At 38.0% G+C, this 19,081-nt stretch overlaps 2 protein-coding genes across 4 annotated transcripts in view; one reads left to right on the forward strand and one right to left on the reverse strand.

The window, feature by feature from the left end:
• The window catches only part of Mgat2 (alpha-1,6-mannosyl-glycoprotein 2-beta-N-acetylglucosaminyltransferase), a 76,493-nt gene extending 63,924 nt beyond the window's left edge, over positions 1–12,569 (reverse strand). For 2 of the 3 annotated variants that reach the window (XM_073090511.1, XM_073090513.1), the window contains exon 1: positions 12,113–12,569. The gene's annotated coding sequence lies outside the window, so the exon portion shown is untranslated. The remainder of the gene's footprint in view (positions 1–12,112) is intronic. The other variant, XM_073090510.1, reaches the window with a different exon arrangement.
• An 874-nt stretch (positions 12,570–13,443) lies between these two features.
• On the forward strand, positions 13,444–17,355 carry LOC140755536 (EEF1A lysine methyltransferase 2). The gene is made up of 5 exons (XM_073090820.1): positions 13,444–13,532; positions 14,116–14,314; positions 14,800–14,936; positions 16,303–16,459; positions 17,154–17,355. Exons 2-5 carry the CDS (start codon positions 14,119–14,121, stop codon positions 17,309–17,311), a joined length of 648 nt encoding a protein of 215 aa, XP_072946921.1. The 5' UTR covers positions 13,444–13,532; positions 14,116–14,118; the 3' UTR covers positions 17,312–17,355.
• The last annotated feature ends 1,726 nt before the right edge of the window (positions 17,356–19,081 follow it).

Here is a 19,081-nt window from a genome sequence, read left to right on the forward strand (position 1 = left end):
ATAAACATATGTACGGTCAAATTGAGAAACCTCCTCCTTTTTTGAAGTCTGTTAAAAATATATTTAAAACTAGAAGAGCTCGCGGCTTCGCCCGCATTAAAAAAACATGACATACATATAACTGAAAATGTGTACCTTCATTGGAATAACAGTAGCGGCGTCTGCCGAAGTTGGTCGTACCAACTCAGAAACCTTCGTGGGCTCATGTACAACAACTTTGCTAAAGATCATCACATGATCAAATGCATAGTTTACGATTCTATGATACGATAAAGGGCATACAGACAAACATTTATTTTTACCACGCTTTTATTAGCTTGGGTTGTATGTATGTATGTATGTAACGGAATCTTTGAACTCGATTTTTACCCACTTTGAACGGTCCGATTAATCTAAAATTTTGAACAATTATCAAGAACCGATGACAATACACGATTTTAATAATTTTCTCCCATTCTCCTCATCAGGATCATCAGAAATCAGGATTAACGATTTTCCTTGTGAGATTTTAGCGTGGTTTTTAGTTTTTAAACTATATTTTTTTTATAAATATAGATTAAATTGTTGATAGCCTTTTCTACAATACCACATTTGCTAGCGATATTCATGGTATCGATTTTTATTGTCGCGTAAGTAAACATTTACTCTTATCATTCCTATGCGCTTGAAGGTGGTAGAACCCTTTGTGGTTCGACTCCGGCGGCACCACCGCCACACCTATTTCTACCTAATAACAGCAGTGTTAGGCGCTGCTGTGTTCCGGTTTGAAGGGTGTGGTAAGGGAGACAGACTTTTCCGAGGCGTTCCAGCTTAGTCCTCAGGGGTAGCGGCGCATCTGTGGCCGACCTCAGGTAGGAAATTAGGAATATCTAATCCTATCTGGGGTTAATTACAGATGTCCATGGGCGGCAGTAGCCACTTACCATCAGGTGGACTGCATGCTCGTATGCTACTCTTATATTATAAAAAAAAAAAAAGAAGTATAACTTCAAAAATCAAGAATAACTACGCAAATTTAAATATTATCATTATTTAATTCCGTCAAATTATACAGAAATACATTACCCTCCGCAGTCGGATAAAACAGGCAAGCGAAGTCGCGTCACATTAAGTGTATCATAAAAGTGTGACGATAGCAAATATTTCATTGAATTAGCATCAAGGTTGACAGAATATGATGCTTCGGTAAGGCGAGTGGGTATGACTTGTTTAATACAATTAAATATTACTAGCTGACCCGGTAAACGTTGTGTTGCCATATATAAATAAAAATGTTAAGGGTGAACAACTCTTATCACTTAGGGATATGAAAAATAGATAGTAGCCGATTCTCAGACCTACTGAATATGCATATAAAATTTGGTGAAAATCGGTAAAGCCGTTTCGGAGGAGTACGGTAACTAACATTGTGATACGAGAATTTTGTAAATAAAATATTGTAGTAAGGCAATTTAAGCTAACGAGAATACAGTCCATCTGTAATATAAGTAACTGCCGTGACATCTGTACGTTTAGTATGAGTTGTTACGTTTTTACAGAAGTGACTGTTTTTTTATTTGGTTACGTATTTGCCCATATATTTCCAATCAGCGCCCCTAGCGGATTGTATCAGAACTGATTAGAATAGTATGGGTAATACGTAAACAAAAACAAAAACTGTCATTTTTGTAAAAACGTAAAAACTCATGCAGTGATAGCCTAGTGGTTAAGAAACGCGGCCTCTGGATCGAGGGGTCCGAGGTTCAAATACCAGGCACGCATCTCTGATTTTTCAAAGTTATGTGCGTATTAGAAATTAATTATCACTTGCTAAAGCGGTGAAGGAAAACATCGTGAGGAAACCTGCGTGCATGAGAGATTTATATAAAAAATAAATCTCGAATGTATGTGAAGTCTACCAATATACGCACTCGGCCAGCGCGGTGGACGATGGCCTAATCAAGTTAAGATTAAAACTACTTCGCAACAATCCGCTACAAATATGTATGATGGTATATATTTTAAACCATGCAGTATGTACCACCCTCCCTCCCTCAAAGGATGCATGCAGATGCAAAAATTAAAAATATACACCACCATACATACCACCACCAACACGTGTTTCGCTCCAAAACGGAGCATCATCAGGGTAAGTTGACTCTACGACGGTTAATCGCTAAGTGACGCTGTCAACCTAATGCATGTCTTTTATAATGGTATCCAACCCTCCCCTCCATAATGAAATGTAAACAACTGATGACAGTTGTGTGATAATAAGGTTATAGATTAATTATTCGCATTAAATCTGCGAATAATCATCTGTTTACTGATTGTTGGTAAAAATATGAAGTAAAGGAGAGCTGGACACATTAATTTGTTCATTCAGCAGTGTAATCCTACTGTTGTTATTGTGCTTAATAATCTCCCGTTGTTCTAATATATTAAGTCTACAGCCCTTGTCACCCGTGTGTAAAATTTCATACGTATGGTTACTTGGCACATTATGGCCCGCGTCTATTAATCCTAAATAATAAATGGCCTAATCCTTCTCATTATGAGAGGAGACCCGTGCCCAGCAATGAGACAGTAATGGGTTGAAGATGACGACTGTTTTTTTATTTGGTTACGTATTAGCCCGTACTTTTCTAATCAGCGCCCCTAGCGGAATGTGTCAGAACTGATTAGAATAGTATGGGTAATACGTAAACAAAAACAAAAATCAGTCATTTTTGTAAAAACGTAAAAACTCATCCTAAGGGTACTGTTACCAATAGTGTCTGACCGGAACTAGTTTTCCAGCCCAATCTGAAACCATAGGTTTGCTTTCTGTTTCTTGTTTGGGCCGAAACCTAAAATTTTTTATAAACATTTTTAGACTTTGAAGATATACACAATTCCCTGAGATTCAGACGTTTACAGAGAAACGTTACCTCTACTATTTTATGTTTTCATACAATAAAAGTACATAAAATCTGACTTTTCAGACCCGGTCTTTGGCCAGGTGCAGTCCCAGGGGAGGTCACAGGGGTCTTAAACCTCCCCCAAACCCACGAGGCCGACTCGCACTTAAACCCTGCATGTATTCCTCTCTGCAACGGGGATACCGAAGAGCATATACCGGACTTTACTAATACTAGAGTTAGAAAGTTAGAAAAAAGTGGTCTAATTTAAGCAAACTTTCGGTTCGGTTCGGCTGATGTACGGCCGAAACTGAAACTGGCTGAAACCTTTTGGGCCGAAACTTCAAATTCAAATTCAATTCATTTATTGCAGGATAAGGTGGTATACATACGTGAAATACATAAGTTTTGTGCTCCTATCCTAACTTCAATCGTTCACTAATAAAACACTTTTAATAATTAATATTAATTTAACTTAAGGGTCTTTCCATCGCGTATTGAACCCTAAACGATGACAAAGAAGCATTAACACCATTGTATTTCACATCAAGGCTAAGATCATTGATGCATATAAATTGTTAATAATAAGTACATATAATTGTCAAAACAAACAACTTATTCACTTTATGAAGTACTTTTAAATCGTCGTCAAACCATTACTGTCCCACTGCTGGGCACGGGTCTCCTCTCATAATGAGAAGGATTAGGCCATAGTTCACCGCGCTGGCCAAGTGCGTATTGGTAGGTGGGTAGACTTCACATACCTTTGAGATTTTTTTTAAATCTCACAGCTATGCAGGTTTCCTCACGATGTTTTCCTTCACCGTTTAAGCAAGTGATATTTAATTTCTAATACGTACATAACTTTGAAATATCAGAGGATTCGAACCTCGGACCCCTCGATCGAGAGGCCGAGTAGTAAACTACTAAGCTATCACTGCTTTTTATCACTCATACTCATAAATTCCAAAAAAAATATTACACTACGTAGTCGTACAAAATTCCTAAATTTTTAACTATTACTAGCTGAACCGGCAAACGTTGTGATGCCATATAAAAAAAAAATTAAAAATCTAACATCGAGCGGTATGAAAAATTAATAAAATGGCTATTAAAAAATAGGTGTGAGGTGGTGATGAAATGGTAAAAATTTAGGTTTGTATGTATTTTAATGCCACATTATAGAAAAATAAAAACAAAAAAAAAATGAAAAATAAAAAAAGAAATTTGAGGGTGAGCAACCCTTATCACTAAGGGAATGAAAAATAGATAGTAGCCGATTCTCAGACCTACTGAATATGCATATAAAATTAGGTGAAAATCGGTAAAGCCGTTTTGGAAGAGTACGGTAACTAACATTATACACGAGAATTTTATATACAAGATTTTCACATTTACACTTGTAAGGACGCTAGTTCGATTAATCGTATAAACTACTCTGGAACGCTTAGCGTGCCATCTGAGGCAGAACCAAAATCGACAATGAATACCAGAGGAAGTGTATTATTAGGATTCTGACAATTGCCATAATTAGCAGAATTATGGACATAATCAGAATTATGGTCATAACTCTGCTATTAAAGGTAATCTTGCATCGTGTATTGCGAATTATTCAGTTCTCGTTTTCAGTATCTGAATTAAAGAGAGTAAAGAGCGTGGGGTGCTTGATATTTTAACTATTACCTATGAATTATTATTATAATACTGAAGGTGGTAGAACCCTTTGTGGTTCGACTCCGGCGGCACCACCGCCACATCTATTTCTACCTAATAACTGCAGTGTTAGCTGCTGCTGTGTTCCGGTTTGAAGGGTGTGGTTAGGGAGAAAGACTTTTCCGAGGCATTCCAGCTTAGTCTTCAGGGGTAGCGGCGCATCTGTGGCCGACCTCAGGTGGGAATATCTAATCCTATCTGGGGTTTATTACAGATGTCCATGGGCGGCAGTAGCCACTTACCATCAGGTGGACTGCATGCTCGTCTGCTATTCTTATATTATAAAAAAAAAAATATTACCTATATTATTATCTATGAGAGAATAGTTATGAACCGCAGTAAAACGCACCCCATGCTTTTTATTCTGAATTAAAACTCTTTACTCTTAAACTCTTTGTCATAAAAATTATATCCTAGTTTTTAGTTCGATTAGCAATAAAAGCGTGTTTTTTTCAGTTTCTTTAACTATTATTTATTTTTTATATTTTAGTCTGTGACAAACGCATAAATTGGGGAATTAATTAATCTAATAAGGATAATGGGAAACTGTTATCAAATTATTGCATACATACATACATACATACATACATACATACATACATACATACAAAGATACGATCCAAGCTAATAAAAGCGTGTTAAAAAAAGAGAAGTAGAACCCTCTGTGGTTCGACTCCAGCGGCACCACAGCCACACCTATTTCTGTTATAACAGCAGTGTAGCGCTGCTGTGTTCTGGTTTGAAGTGTGGTAAGGGAGACAGCGTTGCTACCCCGGAGGACGTCAGTAATAGCAGAGTGGTTGAAACGCGGCCTCTCAATTGAGTGGTCCGAGGTTCAAATCCCAGTGACGCGCCTCTGATTCTCCAAGTTATTTGCGTATTATGAATTATTTATCACTTGCTGTAACAGCGAAGGAAAACATCATGAAGAAACCTCCATACTTGAGATCTTAAAATAAAAAATCTCAAAGGTTTATGAAATCTACCAATCCGCACCTGGCCAGCGCGGTGGACTATGGCCTAATCCTTCTCATTCTGAGGAGACCCGTGCCAAGCAGTGGGACAGTTGACATGGAGTATATAAAACGAGAAATATAAACAGCCATATTTGATAACATTTTTAAACGACTCATGAACACTATCGAAAACTTAATTAAAACTATTCGTTCAAATTAGAAACATGATTAGTTTAATCGCACGCCACATAAAAACTAATGTGAAGGATTAATTAATTTACTATTTATAGAACTTCAGACTATACATATCAGACTGTATTGTACCCATGAGGACTGAAACTCGAATATGTTATATATAAAATTCTCGTGTCACAATGTTAGTTAGGTACCGTACTCCTTATCCCTGTAGTTCCGGGACAAGAATAGGGCTACGGTATCCCCTGCCTGTCGTAAGAGGCGACTAAAAGGGGGCTTCTGGGGTCGTGGGTGGCAAGAGTGGGAGCTCGAACCGCCCAGCCAACGGGCCCGGGAAGGACGGCGGTATGTGTGCTCGCATACCGTCGTACGCACCAGACGGGGCGGTGAGCGATAAGCTCACCTGGGCGGAGCCCGACGGGGCAATGCGCTAAGAGGACTCCGGTTGCGTTCCTTTGGAGATCCCGGAGTCCTCTACGCGGCGCTGAGGACGGCCACCGGGGGGGTTTTAGTGCGGTAAGAGTCCCACATAACCCTGTGTCGCTCCCAAGGCATCGGGTACCTTTTGAAGGTTTTCCCCTCGTCAACAAAAAAAAAAAAAAAAGTACCGTACTCCTCCGAAACGTCTTTACCAATTTTCACCAAATGTTATATAAAATTAGATTCCTACCTGACGTCGACCACATATGCGTTGCTCGCCATTAGGTACTAAGTTGAAATGTATCGGATAAGTATGTCTCTTACCACACTTCAAACCAGAACACAGCAGCGCTACACTGCTGTTATTAGGTAGAAATAGTTGTGCGGTTTTATTAATAACTAGTTTTTGCACTGGTTTTGCCGGTTTCGCCCGCGTTTAAAAGAAAATAATATAACATACTAACATACATATAACTGTAAATTCGTACCTTCAACTTTGCTAAAGATCATCACTTGATCAAATGCATAGTTTACGATTCAATCCTTACTAATCGATGTTTTGGGTCCAAAAGATCGATTCTCCGATTAATCGATCTCAGATCGCCATCCCTAGTTCCCGTGGGATTTCCGGGATAAAAACTATCCTATGTCCTTTCTCGGGTCTCAGACTATCTTTGTACAAAATTTCATTAAAATCGGTTTAGTGGTTTAGGCGTGAAGAAGAGACAACCAGACAGACAGACAGACAGAGTTACTTTCGGATTTATAATATTAGTAAGGGTTACTTTTTCCAATTACAATCTAAGTAATCGATAGATATAAGCAGTGATAGCCTAATGGTTAAGAAACTCGGCCTCTCGACCTAGGGGTCCGAGGTTCGAATCCCAGGCCCCTGAATTTCAAAGATGTGCGTATTATAAATTAAATATCACTTGAATTAACGATGAAGGAAAACATCATGAGGAAACCTGCATACCTGTGAGATTTAATAAAATCTCAATGGTATGTGAAGTCTACCAATACGCACTTATCCAGCGCGGTGGATTATGGCCTAATCCTTCTCATTCTGAGAGGAGACCCGTGCCCAGCAGTGGGACAGAAATGGATTGATGACGATTACAATCGAAGGTATGCTAGACAGACGAAGTTGTGTGACAAAGCTAGTATCACACATCGATACATCTCCTATTAGAGATTCAATAATAATTCAATTCGTCAACATTGTGTCAAATGTGTTAAATTCCTTACGAAACACACATCAATGTTGAATGAAAGTGTCAGTTATTATGTAATAATTGGCCAAGTGCGAGTCCAAGACACGGAGGGTTCCGTATTACTGGCGGACTAAGGGTGGGCACCAGGGCCGGATTTAGAGGTCTAGAGGCCTTGGGGCAACAAACGTGTGAAGGTCCCCTGACCCAAAAAAAAAACGGAAACCGTGTCATGAGCCGGCGCGACGAGCAAAAAAAAAACACCTAGTCCCATAAAATAATAGGTACTATAAAATAATTCTTGGACTAGGTACATATTAAAACTTGGACTAGGTCCTACCTAGTCCGGTAAAATACCTAGTCCCTGAACCTGTTCCAGTATATACGCCTCACCTCTACTATTGTGGGGGCCCCTCTTTTGTGGAGGCCTCGGGGCGACCGCCCCGGTTGGCCTCCCTTAAATCCGGCCCTGGTGGGCACGGCGGGCACGGTGGGCTCTGGTCTTGAGGGCCCTTCAAACACAGTTGCCAAACGTTTTGAACTACAGCGCAGTAGATCGATAGAAATAGACACCGAAAAGTCATCAGGACCAATAAATCGTGGAAATATGTATTTATCGGCGAAAATAACATACGTACGTCGTACATACATACATATATACATACACACACACACACACACATACATACATACATACATGCATACATACGCTTGAAACGCATTATCCTCCAAAGTCTGGTAATTTCACAAAATATCATAAATTTTCCATTAATAAAACCCATTTGTTTGTTTTGTTGTTCGTTTGTTAATAACATAACTGCACATTCATAGTTTAACGGTAAATGGTAATATGTCATGATTTTGCGGTAACTTATTTAGTCACGACTCATATTATTGATGGTGAGTTAAGTAATGTAATGTTAATGCTTATAACTACAGAAGAAATTTGGTTAACTTTTTTGTAAGATAGAACCCTCTTCTCCCTGTAGTTCCGTGACCAGAATAGGGCTACGGTATCCCCTGCCTGTCGTACGGCGACTAAAAGGGGGTTGCCGGGGTTGCGGGCGGCAAGAGTGGGAGCTCGAACCGCCCGGCCAGCGGCCCCGGGAAGGACGGCGGTATGTGTAGCCGCATACCGTCGTACACACTTAATGATTTGGCTAGTTTTATACTCATCAGGGTAGAGCCCGACGGGCAAAAAACTTAGAGGACTCCAGTTGCGTTCCTTTGGCAATCCCGGAGTCCTCAACGCAGCATCGAGGATGGACACCGGGGGGTTTTTATTTCGGTAAGAATCCCACACATTTTTGTACGGAAGAACCGTTTGTGGTGCCTTTGTGCTGGGCTCCGGCGGCACCACCGCCACACCTATTTCTATTATAACAGCAGTGTTCTAGTGTAAAGGGTGTGGTAACGGAGACAAACTATCAGAGGCATTCCAGCTTAGTCCACAGGGGTAGGGGCACGTTTGTGATCGACCTCAGGAAGGGATCTATCTGGTGTTGATTACAGGTGTCCATGGGCGGTAGTAGCCTTACCATCAGGTGGACTGCATACTTTTCTGATACTCTTACATTTAAAAAAAAATGTGATATTGTATTGTAGTGATGTGGTATTGTAGTGATGTGGTATTGTAATGTGATGTGATATTGTAGTATGTAGTTCCCAATAAACTAAAGTTTATGTTTATATTTAGTATATTATTGTATACACAATGCAACAATTGAACTTGTAAATAATGTTGTCAGGGTTCATGTCTTGTTTATAAGACGGTTTACTCACACACCTACCTCAGGGACAATTTTCTTTTTTTTTGTTTACGAGGGAGAAACCTTCAAAAGGTACCCGGTGCCGTGGGGGCGACGCCGAGTTATGTGGGATTCTTACCGCACTAAAACCCCCCGGTGGTCGTCCCCCCGGGATCTTCAAAAGAACGCAACCGGAGTCCTCTTAGCGCGGTGCCCCGTCGGGCTCCACTCAGGTGAACTTGACGCTCGCCACACCGTCTGGTGCGTACGACGGTATGCGACCACACATACCGCCGCCCTTCCCGGGGCCGCTGGCTGGGCGGTTCGAGCTCCCACTCTTGCCGCCCGCAACCCCGGAAGCCCCCTTTAGTCGCCTCTTCGGACAGGCAGGGGATAGCGTAGCCCTATTCTGGTCTTCTGGTCCCCAACTACAGGGACAACCACAGGGGCAATCTAGGGAGCATGACAGTCGTGGCGATATAGGGAAAATCTCTCAGGGGCGGTAGTCATACTAGGGGCGATAAAACCTATGTCACTCCACAATTTAGACGAATCCAACGACACCTCATATGTTAATCCGTCAAGCCGTTTGTGCTGCAGCGTGACAAAGAATGAAACATACATACATACGCTCGAATAACATTACCCTCCGCAGTAGAAAATACAAGATTACACGCAACATTTAACCACTCAGTACCTCTACTAATACACATAATTATAAATAACATTGTAAACTTGTTCTGTTTATGGTAAAACTTGTTTTTTATCTAAACAGGTGCATCCAACTAATTAGCAATCATTTGTTTCATTTTAATCCACATATATTATAATAACGAAGTTACAAACGATGCTGTCCACCTGATGGTAAGTGGCTACTACTGCCCATGGACATCTGTAATCAACACCAGATAGTCCTACCTGAAGTTGACCACAGCATTGCTTTTTTTTATAATATAGGAGTAGCAGACGAGCATGCAGTCCACCTGATGGTAATTGGCTACTGCCGCCCATGGACATCTGTAATCAACACCAGATGGGATTAGATATTCCTACCTGAGGTCGGCCACAGATGTGCCGCTACCCCTGAGGACTAAGCTGGAATGCCTCGGAAAAGTATGTCTCCCTTACCACACCTTTCACAGCCGCCTAACACTGCTATTATTAGGCAGAAATATGTCTTAGAAGTCTGTCTTACGCACCCTTTTAACCAGAACACAGTAGTGCTTAACACTGTTGTTATGAGGCAGAAATAGGTGTAGCGGTGCCGGCAGAGTCGAACCACAGAGGGTTCTACCACCTTTAACAGAAATAGGTGAGATGATGGTTCCAGGAAACAAAACAAAGGAATTGTAAGCTCCCTTGCTACCCCTATATTAAAAAAAGAGTATTGAAATTCATCAATGGTAGAAGAAACAGAGGAAGACAAAGCAAGAGATGGGAGGATGAACTGAAACTGACGGCAGGCCCAAAATGGAGAAGGGTTGCTAGAGACAGATTACAATGGAAATTGTTAGAGGAGGCCTTTGCCAAGAGGCACACTGAGCTCAGAGATATTTTATAACTAAAGAGACAACCATAATAGAAAAGAAGGAAGAAAGCAGCTCAGGATAAGAGGCTTATTTATTTATTGAAATTCATCTAAGTAATGGGAGTGGCATAAGGAATATTTTTACAGCAGTTTAATCGTGTTTGTAATAATTATCTAACTATTTAGAAAACACCTACCACCCACCCTAAAGGTCCAGGAGTGAAATGCCAATTATACACTTTAGATTTTAGCATTACACATTTAAAAATAATTATCACTTGTTTTCTCTATCATGTATCCATTATACGAAAATTATTAAAATGATTAATAAAGAAAATTTCAAATGTGAAGTCTACTAATACGCACTTGGCCAGCGCGGTGGACTATGGCCTAATCCTTCTCATTATGAGAGGAGACCCGTGCCCAGCAGTGGGACAGTAATGGGTTGATGATGATCCATTATACAAGAAAACATTGTAAGAGAACCTACATAATTTCTTTAAAACATTCTCAAAGGTCTGTGAGGTCTACCAATACACACTTGGCCAGCGCGGTGGACTATGGCCTAAATATCTCACTCTGAGAGGAGACCCATGCCCAGCAGTGGGACAGTAATGGGTTGATGATGATCAGTACATAAGAATATTATTTGTCGGAATAAAAACTATAGGTTTAATGAATGAAACATTGCCAGCAAGAAATCAATGTGTTTTTGGTGACTTTTGGTATGAAAATAGGATAAGTATGACTTAGAAATTACTTAGGGTTCACATGTTAGAATGGAAAAACCACGCATCGGCGTGTACACGTTCGAAACTGTACTTGGAGGCTTATTATTAATATTTAATAAATAAATTGACATGACGAAATTCCAGTTAGGTTTTCTCTTATTTTTGGTCAACCGATATTTTTGTTTTTATTGACGAGTTTAGTCTTATCAATATAAAATTTTGGAAAATATTGAAATTCGTGTTTTCGTTTCGTTAAATTTCGACCACTCAGCGATTACTACTTAATAAAAAATCGAATTGATTTACTTTTAACATAAATATTTATTTATAACCAACATTGAATATTTAATAGTCATTAAGTTATTTTATGTTGTAATAATATGCAATTAAAAATAAATTATACAAGTTTTGGCGTGGGAATCCATTTGAAAATAATAGATTCTTCACATAAATATTCAATATAATATAAAATCATTGATTGCTTAATTATTTTTTAATTATATCGAGTATTAACTCGAACTTTTTATTGCGAAGTGAAACTTAAAAATAATTACGAGTAATTTTATTTTTATTTAATAATTATATTGCAATATAATCTCAAATAACACATAGTATATCGTTTTAGACTCTGTTTGAGTAGATAATAAGTAAAAGAAGATAAAAAGAAAGATATAAAAGTTATGTAAAAAATATTTACAGTTACGACTCGCGAGCGCAAACACGGTACTCACCAAAAAAGCTGCTTCCGAAGATGCACCTTATTGCAAAACACAAACAAGTTTATTACGTAAATGCAAACCAAACGAAAACTATCACAGAGATGAGCACCAAAACCACCTAAACACGTTTATTTCGTAAATCCTTACGCCACAAATATCGATTATAAGTCCTTCGCAAATTTTAATTTATTCACCTATTTATTATGCGCATTCATATGTAAATTACTATTTATTATAAAATACCGTTTTTACAATAAGCAATCAGTCACAATTTTCGTAAAGTAAAAATATAGTCTTCAATTAAAACTCATTTATGTATATACCTACTACAGCACCGCAAACGAGTGCTATTATCGAAAACTTTAACGAAATTATGATTTTTGCGTGACATAAATTCCGGAAAATGACGTTGTGCGCAATATTGCCATATCATGGAAATTTATTATTCTGAACCAATTTTGGAAAGTGTTGCTACACTCAAGACAATGGTAACTTGTTATTTTATATTAATTATCTACATTATTTCTTGTAATATATTACAGTTAGTTAAATGTGCAATAAATTATTTGTATCATCATAGTAACTCAATAATAAATGTTTCATATTTTCACATTGCACACAGTTTTTAATTCTGAAAGTTTAAATCGAGATGAAGTGCTTTTAAAACTGAATTTTTTGCTCCTTCTTGTATCCTTTATGCATGACCATGTTATTGCAATAATCCACATAAGTTTTGTTATTTTTGTAACAAATAATATACCAGTTTTCTCAGTCAATGTGCCCATAAACTATTTACGTCACGTTTTCACCACCGCTCCTTTCACTCAAGGAATCCATATCAACAAGACTTGTGTCAGTATTTCATAGTTCAGTTTGCACAGTTGTTTTGCAAGTGAACTGAACACTTGAGTATTTGTACAATAGAAGTTTGTATTTATACCATATATGTATTTTAACAGTTAAATCTCACGAATAGATTGTTTGAAAACTGACTACCTATTACGGTTCAATAAATAAAGCGAAAAACACTCAAAAATAGCGGTTTCTTGTATGGCGAACCCCATTTATTTTCAAAACTTTTTTATTTTTAATATTTATGTTATAGCGACCACCATTGTTCATTCTCTGTAGTAATTTCAAGTGTCTATCAATTATAGTTCAAATGATAGAGCCCTGTGACTTTGAATTTGAATAGCACAGGCTTAGTAATAAGTTTAGGTTTTCACTCTTGATTCTTTATAAAATGATTTCATTATTATGTCTACCCCTACTATTTATTTCACTCTAGAATTATTTATGAAGTACATTACCGATCTGTGGTTAATTTAATTATTCTCTTTTATATAGTCTGTGTTAGAAATGAGTGTTTACTATCAATTGTCAAAACGCTGTCATTTATGATTTTATAGTGATTTTGATCAAAGATTGGCGAGTAAGTGAGAAATATAACTTCTTATTTCGTGAGTATATAACATAGGGTTTGTATATTACAACATAACATCATTTGAATTAAGACTATAATTAAAAAGGGAAATTTCAGATCTCACAAATTGTATAAAATTTCTATTTTATCGTGCCTAGTAAGACTAATAAATAGTAATAATAAAGTTATTTATACTCTTAGCGGTTAGGGATTGTTTGTAAATATTAGAGCATTTGAATATTTTTATAATAAAGTACATTTTGGAGGTGGTAAAACTCTCCATAGTTCGACTCCGGCGGCACCACCGTCACATCGATTTCTGTTATAACAGCAGTTAGGTTTGAAGGGTGTGGTACTGGTAAGGGAGACTTTTCCGAGGCATTCCATTTTAGTCCTCAGGGGAAGCGGCACATCTGTGGCCGACCACAGGTCAATATTTTATCCTATCTGGGATTGATTACAGATGTCCATGGGCGGCATTAGCTACTTACTATCAGGTGTCCTGCATGCTCGTCTGCAACTCCTATATTATAAAAACAAAATTATAACAACCATTTTGCCATGTGGTTAACCAAAAAAATCCAACTTTCAGGACATGGACATCACAGAACTGGAATCCTCTGAGCTCGGAACCCAGGGCTACTGGCAGGAGGTCTACACGAAGGAGATTGACAACTACGAGGACCATGGTGACCCAGGGGATGTTTGGTTTGGTGAAGACAGCGCTATGAGGGTTATACATTGGATCTGTAACTGCGGGGTGGAAAAAGACACCCCTATTGTTGATTTAGGTATATACAGGGTGATTAACCTCTTCCTTAAGTTTGTCATAAATCATTACTTCCCAAAACTTGATCCTTATAAAAGACACTATCCCATGATGAAACAATACAGGATGTGGTTTTTTTTTCGACGCTACGCCTGAGTACTAAGCTACAATGACTCGGAACAGCATATCTCTATTACCACACCCTTCAAACCAGCACACGACAGCACTTCACATTGCTGTTATTTTTAAGAAATTACACTTCTTGAATGTAATAAATATTTTCTTATGTGGCTGTGAAGAAAATGTATATTGAGCAAATACATATGTGTCATTCTTTGTCACGCTGCAGCACAAACGGCTTGACGGATTAACATATGAGGTGTCGTTGGATTCGTCTTAATTGTAGGAGTGACATAGGCTATTTAACCATCAGGTTTTTGCTTTTATAATATTTCTCAAGTTTTATGTATCCCATTTTAACTGACCGTCTTCCAATTGTTCTTTCAGGTTGCGGCAACGGATACACATTAATGGAGTTAGCTAAGGAAGGATTCACAAATCTACTCGGTATTGACTATTGTAAGGAAGCGATCGAACTAGCTGAGAGGATATCGTTGAAAGATTTTCCGATTATTAAATACAAGGTAGGACATGTCTATTTTTATGTAGAGTCCGCGCCAAACTTCTAGTCCGCTCTGGACATAGAAACGAGTCGCGTCGCAACAGCAAATTGTTGATATAAGCGGGACGAAGACAGCGCGGGACCCCCCGGTACCCTCCGCTGCCCGCTCTCGCACACGGGTACAAAGCTGCGTTAGTGTGCCCTTACGTTGCTACGGAGTATATGCTTGTAGTTGTGTTCCACCGCATTGGCTGTCTGACTGACACCTGCGCGCAACAATTCGAGAGCGGACTAGAAGTTTGGCGCGGTCTATTATTATTATTATTATTATTATAGCCTTTTTATTTCCCTAAGCTCCTAATTCCCTAAGCTCGGTGTGCCTTTTGGCATAGGCCTCCTCCAATTCCTTCCAATAGACCCTGTCCCTTGCCACTCTCATCCAGAAGGCGCGGACTATACCAAAGCTCTAATAAAATTGATCATGAGATTAAAAGTAAAAGTATATTGTAGAAAAGTGTAAGGTTACAATTTTGCTTACATAAGAGATGACCATTTTGGACTATAGGAGTGGCAGAGCATTTATAGAGGCTTTACGTAGAGCCCTTTGGTTCTACTCCGGCAGTATCACCGACACACCTATTTCTGTCTAATAATGCTAGTGTTAAGCGCTGCTGTGTTCTGGTTTGAAGGGTGTGGTAAGAGAGACATACTTATCCGAGGCATTACAATCGCCCTCAGGGTAGCGACACATCCGTCTCCAATCTCAGTAGAAATCAAATCTCATCTGGGGTTGATTACAGATGTCCAAGGGCGAGAGCCACTTACCATCAAATGGACTGCTTGTTTGATACTTTAATTACAAAAAGAATTACTATATTAAGAATATTGTAATCACATGTAATCTATTGTAATCTGGCTAAGAGTAGCTAAAGATAGACAGCAATGGAAGGAGTTGGAGGAGGCCTATGCCGAAAGGCACACCGAGTTGAGAGACATTTTGTGAAAATAGTATAATAAGTAATGTATTATGAAAAAAAATGTGAGCCGTCACGGGACGCCTGGCAGATGTGTAACATCGACATTATTTTGTAAAAGTAATATGCAGGAAAGAACATATTGTGATAGGAACTAAATATGTCATAATGATAAAATAAAATATTACGATTTTTTTCCAGATAACGATGACTATTTATTGAATCGATTGCGCATGGCGTCGCCACACCGTACACACTACTGCATATAGACTGTGTATATATATACCATCGTACGCCACTGCATGCGTCGCCACGCCAGAAATCGGTTTTACGTGCGGCTATAGATGTTTCACATCAAAATGTAAAATTCGGAAATAAAGGGCTGTTATTATTATTATTAATCACATGTTTCAGGTTTTCGATATAACAAAAGACAATGTTAATGACTTAGACAAGTTTGGACTAATACATGATAAGGGTACATATGATGCAATAAGCCTGAATCCAGATAACCCAAAGGAACATAGGGAGAAATATATAAATCAAATGGAGAAAATGTTATTAGATAATGGTGAGTTGGAAATGACACTTAGTAACTTTTACTAGACTGCAAAGTCTAATCTCTTATATATAAAATTCTCGTGTCACAATGTTAGTTACCGTACTCCTCCGAAACGGCGTTACCGATTTTCACAAAATTTTATATGCATATTCAGTAGATCTGAGAATCGGCTACTATCTATTTTTCATACCCCTAAGTGATAAGGGTTGTTCACCCTTAACATTTTTTTATTTATATGGCAACACGTTTGTCGGGTCAGCTAGTGTTTATATAATGGTGTGTTAGAATCTCTTACAGCACTATCTTGCCTTTCTAACCTGATTGCGGAGGGTAATGTTATTCGAGCGTATGTGTGTCTCATTCTTTGTCACGCTGCAGCACAAATGGCTTGACAGATTAACATATGAGGTGTCTTTGGTTTGTGGAAGGGACATAGGCTAAATAACTTTTACATTTGGCAAAAAAAGATGAAAAAAAATGGGGATCGCCATACAAGAAATCGCTAGTTTTCGACTTTTTTGTTTTACGTATTGAACCGTAATAGGTAGACAATTCCAATTTTTACAAAGGAAATGCATAAAAAAATAACAAAATTTATAGTACGGAACTCTATGTGCGATTTCGACTTTCCCTTGGCCAATTTTTTTATATTTTTACTATTTCTTATAGCAAAAAATATTGAGTGATTTTGATATAATTTCAGGATTATTCATAATAACATCTTGCAATTGGACCGAAGAGGAGTTAGTGAAGCATTTTTCTGAAAAAATGCGCCTAAAATGCGTGATACCAACCCCACAGTTCAAATTTGGCGGGAAAGTCGGCAGTGTTGTGTCATCTGTTGTGTTTTGTAAGAAATAAAGTTGAATATAAAATTGATGTTGAATAAAATTTTTATAGTTTTATCATCTGTGTTTACTTATTTTTTAACATATATAATTGCAGCTCTGCAGTTGTTGCGAGCAGGTGTAGTCATACAATTTGCTATAGCGACTCGATTCATTTCTATATTCAAAGCGGACTATCAGTTTTACGTGGACTATACCTAAATAATGCAATAAAGAATTTTAAACCGCGTATCGTGTGTACACGTTATATATTAAAATTTCTCGATTCCGCGATAATTTTAGTCATAATACATCTTATCGCAGTCAGTTACCTTCTTCAACATTTCTTAATTTTCATTACAAGTGACAATTTAATTTGAAACTTGAAAATGCAACGGGTATTTATCGCATTCATAGATTAGTAAAGATACTTCGCCGCCTTGAAATTTAATGAAGCCACAAACGGCTTATTTTAGTAAGTTCTTTTTTTGAATTCTTGACAAATAAAAACATTTTTAGAGAAAATTTACGAATAAATAACTATAATCGTAATAAATAAATAATTATTTCAAATATTTTAGGGACATTTTAGCACCGAGACGTGGCAAAACTTTTTTACGCAACTATTTCAATTGTCAAAACTGGTTACACATTTTCTTGTTAGGAGTGAGTAATCTTTACTAATCTATGATCGCATTCATAAAATTTCGGTTATTTACACAACAATATTACTATTAACAATATACTTGAAACAAAATTGACATCTTACAGAGAAATACGTAGGCAAGTGCTGAAGTGTTCTGGTTTGAAGGGTGTGATAAGGGACGAATACTTATCCGAGGCGTTTTCGCTTAGTCCTCGGGGTAGCGGCGCATCTGTGGCCGACCTCGGGTAGGAATTTAATCTTATTTGGGGTTGATTACAGATGTGCATATGCGGTAGTAGCCTGATGGTAAGTATCGGGTGGACTGCGTGCTCGTCGGATTTCATGCTCGTCAGTTACTTCTGTATTATATATATATAATCAATGACATTTATAGGTAATACATCTATGTATATAATGAAGTATGATGACCATTGCGCTACGATGTGAATTCTTACCAACCAACTCAAAAGTCAAAGTCAAAAATATTCAAATTACATTCTGTACAGAACTCTTTTTGAACGACAATATACGAGTATCTACCACCACTTCGCAAGGTGTTTCGTTATGAAGAAGAAGCGGCGAAAAAAACTAACTAAGGATTGCCTTTTAAAGTTTAGTTATAGATGTCCAAAAATGCCAGTGACCATAGATATATTATACTAAGTAGGATAATATATCTATGCCAGTGACTTAACATCAAATAAACTACATACGGCGAAAAATGAAACATAATAAAACAAATATTGTAAAAGTCACTTTATTCGTTGTACAAAATTCATATTAAGTACTTATTAAATACATATATTATGGCATCACACATTTACTATTTATATTATAAGTCTGAGAAAAATCCATTTATAATATGCTGTATATCATCCCATTGCTGGGCACAGATTGTAGATTTCCTTACGACGTTCACCGTTATACAAAAAAATGATAATAATTTTGATGTGAAACATCTAAAGCCGCACGTAAAACCGATTTCTGGCGTGGCGACGCATGCCGTGGCGTACGATGGTATATATATACAGTCTATATGCAGTAGTGTGTACGGTGTGGCGACCGTCGCCACGCTATACGATGGTATATATATACAGTCTATATGCAGTAGTGTGTACGGTGTGGCGACCGTCGCCACGCTATACGATGGTATATATA

This window comes from Epargyreus clarus, unplaced genomic scaffold (assembly GCF_041222505.1).
Source record: "Epargyreus clarus isolate Ecla_fem2 unplaced genomic scaffold, WU_Ecla_fem_2.2 ptg000033l, whole genome shotgun sequence".
Classification (NCBI taxonomy): Eukaryota; Metazoa; Arthropoda; class Insecta; order Lepidoptera; family Hesperiidae; genus Epargyreus; species Epargyreus clarus.